This window comes from Octopus bimaculoides, chromosome 16 (genome assembly GCF_046866305.1).
Source record: "Octopus bimaculoides isolate indiv1 chromosome 16, ASM4686630v1, whole genome shotgun sequence".
Classification (NCBI taxonomy): Eukaryota; Metazoa; Mollusca; class Cephalopoda; order Octopoda; family Octopodidae; genus Octopus; species Octopus bimaculoides.
The window spans coordinates 8,888,606-8,894,795 of NC_142943.1; the positions used below are offsets into that span (position 1 = coordinate 8,888,606).

General features: G+C 38.0%; 1 protein-coding gene across 2 annotated transcripts in view; it reads left to right on the top strand.

Moving 5' to 3' along the window:
* Positions 1-780: 780 nt before the first annotated feature.
* The window catches only part of LOC106868210 (uncharacterized), a 21,475-nt gene continuing 16,065 nt past the window's right edge, over positions 781-6,190 (top strand). For both annotated transcript variants that reach the window (XM_089364100.1, XM_089364101.1), the window contains exons 1-2: positions 781-1,565; positions 3,894-4,327. In XM_089364100.1, the coding sequence (XP_089220226.1) occupies positions 1,541-1,565; positions 3,894-4,327 (459 nt within the window). In that variant the 5' untranslated portion in view covers positions 781-1,540. The remainder of the gene's footprint in view (positions 1,566-3,893; positions 4,328-6,190) is intronic.

Here is a 6,190-nt window from a genome sequence, read left to right on the forward strand (position 1 = left end):
TCCCAGCTGATACGATCAACGGAACAGCTTGACAATGTGTGACAAAGCTGGCCCTTTGTAATTACAGGTACTACTCATTTTTGCCAGCCGAGTGGACTGGAGCAATGTGAAATAAAGTGCCTTGCTCAAGGACACAACGTGTCGCTGGGAATTGAACTCACGACCTTATGATCGTGAGCCCAATGCCCTGAGCATTAAGCCACGCACCTTCACACACACATACGCACGCACGCACGCACACACACACACACACACACACACATATATAACACGTGTGAAATTTATACATACATGTATATATATCTGTGTGTGTGTCTTTGTATATATATTTGTTCCCCCCGCCCCCATCACCGCTTGACAACTAGTGTTGGTGTCTTTACGTCACCGTAACATAGCGGTTCGGCAAAGAGACCAATACAATAAGTACTAGGCATAAAAAGAAACACCTGGCGTCGACTTGTTCGATTAAAACCTTTCAGGGTGGGGCTCCAGCATAGCCGCTGCCATAGAGGGGAACAAACAAAAAAATTAAGTCGATTACATCGACCACAGCGCGTAACTGAGACTTAGTTAATTGACCCCGAAAGGATGAAAAGCGAAGTAGAACTCGAACTCAGAGTGTAACTTTTGACGAAATATCGCTAAGCATTTCGCCCGGCGCGCTAACGACTCTGCCAGCTCGCTGCCCTGGTTTTGTTTTATCTATTATATTATATATATATATATATATATATATATGCGTGTGCTTGTGTTATCAATTGGTGTAGGGGAGACAAACGCAAACACAAGCACTCGCATGTATATAATATAATATGATATAATATAAGACGGGCTTCCACATAGTTTCCGTCTACCAGATTTCCTAGCAAGATATTTGGTCGCCTCGGGGTTATAGTAGAATACACTTGGGCAAGGTGCCGTGCAGTGGACTTTCTGATTGCGAAGCAGCTTCTTAACCATACAGTCATGTTTTAAGTAGTAAACTATTACGGTTGAACTGAAGTAAGCTATAAATATATCAGATTTTATTGACAGATAGCGAGTTACAACAGTAGGTGGGAGTTGTTTGGCCTGTTTGATAATATGTATCTAGCCGGTGAGTTCGAATCTTTTTATGATCGATTTTTTTTTTTTTAAGGAGTGTCTACTAATGTTGATACCATTTTACTTCCCCACCGTTCCAATCTTATCATCACCTTCCTTTGCGAAAGCGGTAAGGTGAAACGAAACGTAATATTAGAACCTCCCTCCGTCGCCACCCAGGGTAGAAGACGTGCATTCCAATTGGCTAATTTTGTTTCCTGTTGTTCATTTTCATTGTAAATCATTCAGCAAATGCAGTAAATACCTGAACATAATGATGTCATATAAAGGTGACGAAGGGGAAATTTTTTCAGACATAGTAACATAAAATACAAACATCTTGTAGATTTAGACAAACACAAAGGTACATACACACAGAGAGAACGAGAACAAGAGTAGAGCGAAGAAACCGAGTTATGACAATTCACTGAAACTACTTGAATAATAAACAGCGGTGATGGCTGAGTCAGCAGGCTACGAAAGTAAGTAAATATAAACAATAAGCAAAAGCTCTGTAGAACCCCGCAAGAAATGTCTTTAAATGCCTATTCACATTCTTCACTTCAAATCTTATTTCCTCCCATTTCGTCATTTATATTTCTTCAGTCGATTTAATTTATCAGCACCCCCACTTCTTTTATTTCTTACCCTCTACCTATATTTAATATTATTATTATTATTATTATTAATAATAATAATAATAATAATAATAATAATAATAATAATAATAATAATAATAATAAGTGTCAATTTGATAGCATGTACTGCTCGCTCACTCAATAATAATAATAATTATTATTATTATTATTATTATTATTATTATCATCATCGTTATTATTATTATCATTATTATTATTATTGTTATTATCATTATTATTATTGTTGTTGTTATTGTTGTTATCATTATTATTATTATTATTATTATTATTATTATTATTATTATTATTATTATTATTATTATTATTATTATTATTATCATTATTATTATTATTGTTATTATCATTATTATTATTGTTGTTGTTATTGTTGTTATCATTATTATTATTATTATTATTATTATTATTATTATTATTATTATTATTATGCTTTCTACTGGAAGCACAAGGCCTCAAATTTGGGGACAGGGGATTAGTCGATCACATCGACTCCCAGTATTCAACTGGCACTTAATTTATCAGCCCGAAAGGATAAAAAGCAAAGTCGACATCGGCGAAATTTGAACTCAGAACGTAGCGGCAGATGAAATACTGCTAAGCATTTCGCTCGACGTGCTAAATTAATAATAATAATAATAATAATAATAATAATAATAATAATAATAATAATAATGATAATAAACACCAATGTTTACACAACTACATGAAATAAATGCCTAATTGCAGTACCAGGCAGTGGCTCTCGTGACTTCTTATCTCATCTGATTGGAAGTGTTATCTTGTACATTGTTTTGTCTTGGTAAAAAAAGATGGAATACAACAAATATTCTGTCCGATACCACAGATTTGCTTGTCAGTTGTCTTGCCTTAACTAGCTGAGCATGTCTGTCCTTTCGTGGCACATCATATGTGCATCTCTGATCACGGTGGAGGAGCATCATGGCTATTTGCTGAGAGGAATTCTTTGAAGTTTGAGTAATTCACCTCTGGAAACATGGGTGTTTCGTTCAACATACTTAAACAACCCTTGTTCAAGGACCTTTTGAGCAGAATGGGTTACTCAACCTGAAGAAAATTCTAACTGGGCCCCACCTGTAAGATCATGCGCTGTTTATCTTGATATGAGATCACCATTTCGCGTACATATAGTTGTGATGCATGTACCTAGTGTACCCTTATCAGATGGGTAGACATGATGGGCATACTGGGCTTCGTATATTTTCTACTTCAGTGTCACTTTGATGGCATGTACTGCTCTTTCACTCACTCAATAATAATAATAAGAAGAAGAAAAACAAGAATAAGAATAAAGAATAAGAAGTACAGCTATAGATAACTAAATTTAGTTATCTATCTATAATCGGACTATAGATAACTCAATTACAACAGGTATATAGTCCATTTTTTGTATTATAATGCATTGTTGTACCAATCAAAACTTTTATTCTTTACAAACAATACACAATGCTTCAAGCGAACTACAATACTCTCCTAATAATAATAATTGATTAATCACGCATACACTCGAATGTCTAGACAATCAGATATACATTTTAATACCCATAGGACTACACATACACCCCAATGTTCACACAACTACGGTATTTCGTCTATCTTTACGTTCTGAGTTCAATTCCTGCCGAGGTCGACTTTGCCTTTTATCCTTCGGGGTCGGTAAATTAAGTTCCAGTTGCGTACTGCGGTCGATCTAATCGACTGGCCCCTCCCTTAATGCTGGTGTGTTTACGTCCCCGTAACTTAGGGGTTCGGCAAAAGAGACGGATAGAATAAGTACTAGGCTTACAAAGAATAAGTCCTGGGGTCGATTTGCTCGACTAAAGGTGGTGCTCCAGCATGGCCGCAGTCAAATGACTGAAATAAGTAAAAGAGTAAAAGAGTAAGAAACATCTAACCAAGGACAGTTCCTTTTTAACCCTAAAGAAGGGACTTGTATGTCCCAAAATATTGGATACATATAAGACCAAAGATTACCAGCTAACTTACTTTTAGTTTACGTTAAAATCTATTAAAATCTATTAAAATCTATTAAAATCTATTTGCATTGTTTAGCTTTTTACATCTTTCAACATTATGTTCTATAAATTTTTGCTTTTTTTGTTTTCGTTCACTATTCACATTTTTTTTTTTTTACAGAAATTTTATTTATTCACTCTGCTGATGGCGAAGAGTGGAGCAAGTATTTGAAAAAAGTGTTACTTAAAGATTACAAAATTGCATCTGATAAGACTCAATATAAAAACATTTGTGAAACCCATTTCAACAATTACTTAATTAAAGTACTCATTTTCACACCATTAATGGAAGAGGAGGACAAAGTTAGTGCCACTCTAAAAAAAGACACTTTAAGTTTATATGTCTTACTTCATTGTTCCGTTGATATAGAGGAGTTTATATCTCAAAATAAGACGATGAACATAGTGTGCAAGAGAGAGATCAACCAATCAGGAAAGACAGTTCGAAAAGTTCTTGAGAATATTATCGAGCTACACGAATCCTACTTCGACCATTATGATGAAATTGATGAAAACAAAATTTCATTCCATTTTTTCCCGGAAGAGTTTTATCCTGTAAGTATGGAAAATAGTGAAGACTTTTGACCCAGCGCTTAGGGTGTTGCTTTCCAGATCGCTTTAGCGTGATTTCGATTCACACTCACAGTTTTTGTTTTTTGTTTTTACAGAAATTTTATTTAATTACTCTGCTGTTGCTTCCCAATTATAAGATTACATCGTGGAGGCGCAATGGCCCAGTGGTTAGGGCAGCGGACTCGCGGTCATAGGATCGCGGTTTCGATTCCTAGACCGGGCGTTGTGAGTGTTTATTGAGCGAAAACACCTAAAGCACCACGAGGCTCCGGCAGGGGATGGTGGCGAACCCTGCTGTATTCTTTCACCACCACTTTCTCTCACTCTTACTTCCTGTTTCTGTTGTGCCTGTAATTCAAAGGGTCAGCCTTGTCACACTGTGTCACGCTGAATATCCCCGAGAACTACGTGAACGGTACACGTGTCTGTGGAGTGCTCAGCCACTTGCACGTTAATTTCACGAGCAGGCTGTTCCGTTGATTGGATCAACTGGAACCCTCGACGTCGTAAGTGTTGGAGTGCCAACACAACACAATAAGATTACATCTGATAAAATCTGAATATAGAAAATTCCTGAAACTCATTTCGACGATTACTAAATTAAAGTACTCAGGTTCATGCCATTAATGGTATGCTGTATTTTTGAGCAAAAACAGCTTCATTTCAAGTTGTTCTGCGATTACTTCGACATTTGCCATGTGACTACACGTGCGACAGTACAAGGTAATATCGATGTGATGGAGATGGGGGGTCGGGGTGGAGATGAGCGAGTGATGCATAAAAAAACGATTTTCATGTAGTTTTGGAGGAGAAACACAGACAAATAGACGCATACACACACACTCACACACATATATATATATATACATACATACACACATATATCTATGTGTGTGTATGTCTATATGTACACATACACGCACACACACAGATATAAGGGCGCAAGTGTATGTGCGCAGACGCAGGTGTGGCTGTGTGGTAAGCTTTCTTCCTAACCTCACGGTTTCGGGTTCAGTCCTACTGCGTGGGCAAGTGTCCTTCATTATAGCCTCGAGCCGAGGCTATAAGAAGCTCGTCGTATATATATGTAGTGAAACTACCTACCGCCATTAGATACAAAACTGCTATCGCCATTCTTCTCATTTAAATATAAACAAACGCGAACGTAGCGGAGAACATTAACCTTGTCATCACGTGACTGATCATTATTCGAATCGGCAACTTCTTCGAACCGTTCCCGCCAGAACGCAAACTGACCAATCACAGCCGTTAATAAGGTCACGTGATAGTGTTTTTCTACTACCGTCTTGGAGCCCCCTTAACGCCTTAAATAGATCAACTTATACCCAACAATTTGTCTCGGTCCAGTTTCTCTTTGAGATCTGTTCCGTGTACCACACGACAGCAGCAGCAACAATCAGCCAGCGACCACTTCAACAGCTTCGTCCAGCCAACGATGACCACCGCCGTCGCCACATCAGCAACAAGAGTCTACGACTACTATCCAGCATCATCGTCATGACCAACACGATTACTACCAAGCAGCCTTTTCACCACCATCGTCTACACGACTTACTATGTACACCAATCCAAACCACCGCGGCACACATCTCTCTCTTCGATTCTGTTAGGTGACTTAGCTTCACCACGATAATAAACAGACAAGAGATCTCAGCCTGCGATAAACGTCTGTCCTCAAGGCCCTGGCATCGAAGCCAAAACACAACTAGTGATAAGCTCTGCCAAACGACGAACGACGAACATCTGTATAACAAGAATCACGGCCCGGCATCGATGCCACGACATCACAACTAGTGATCAGCCCTGCCACACTCAGCCTCCCCT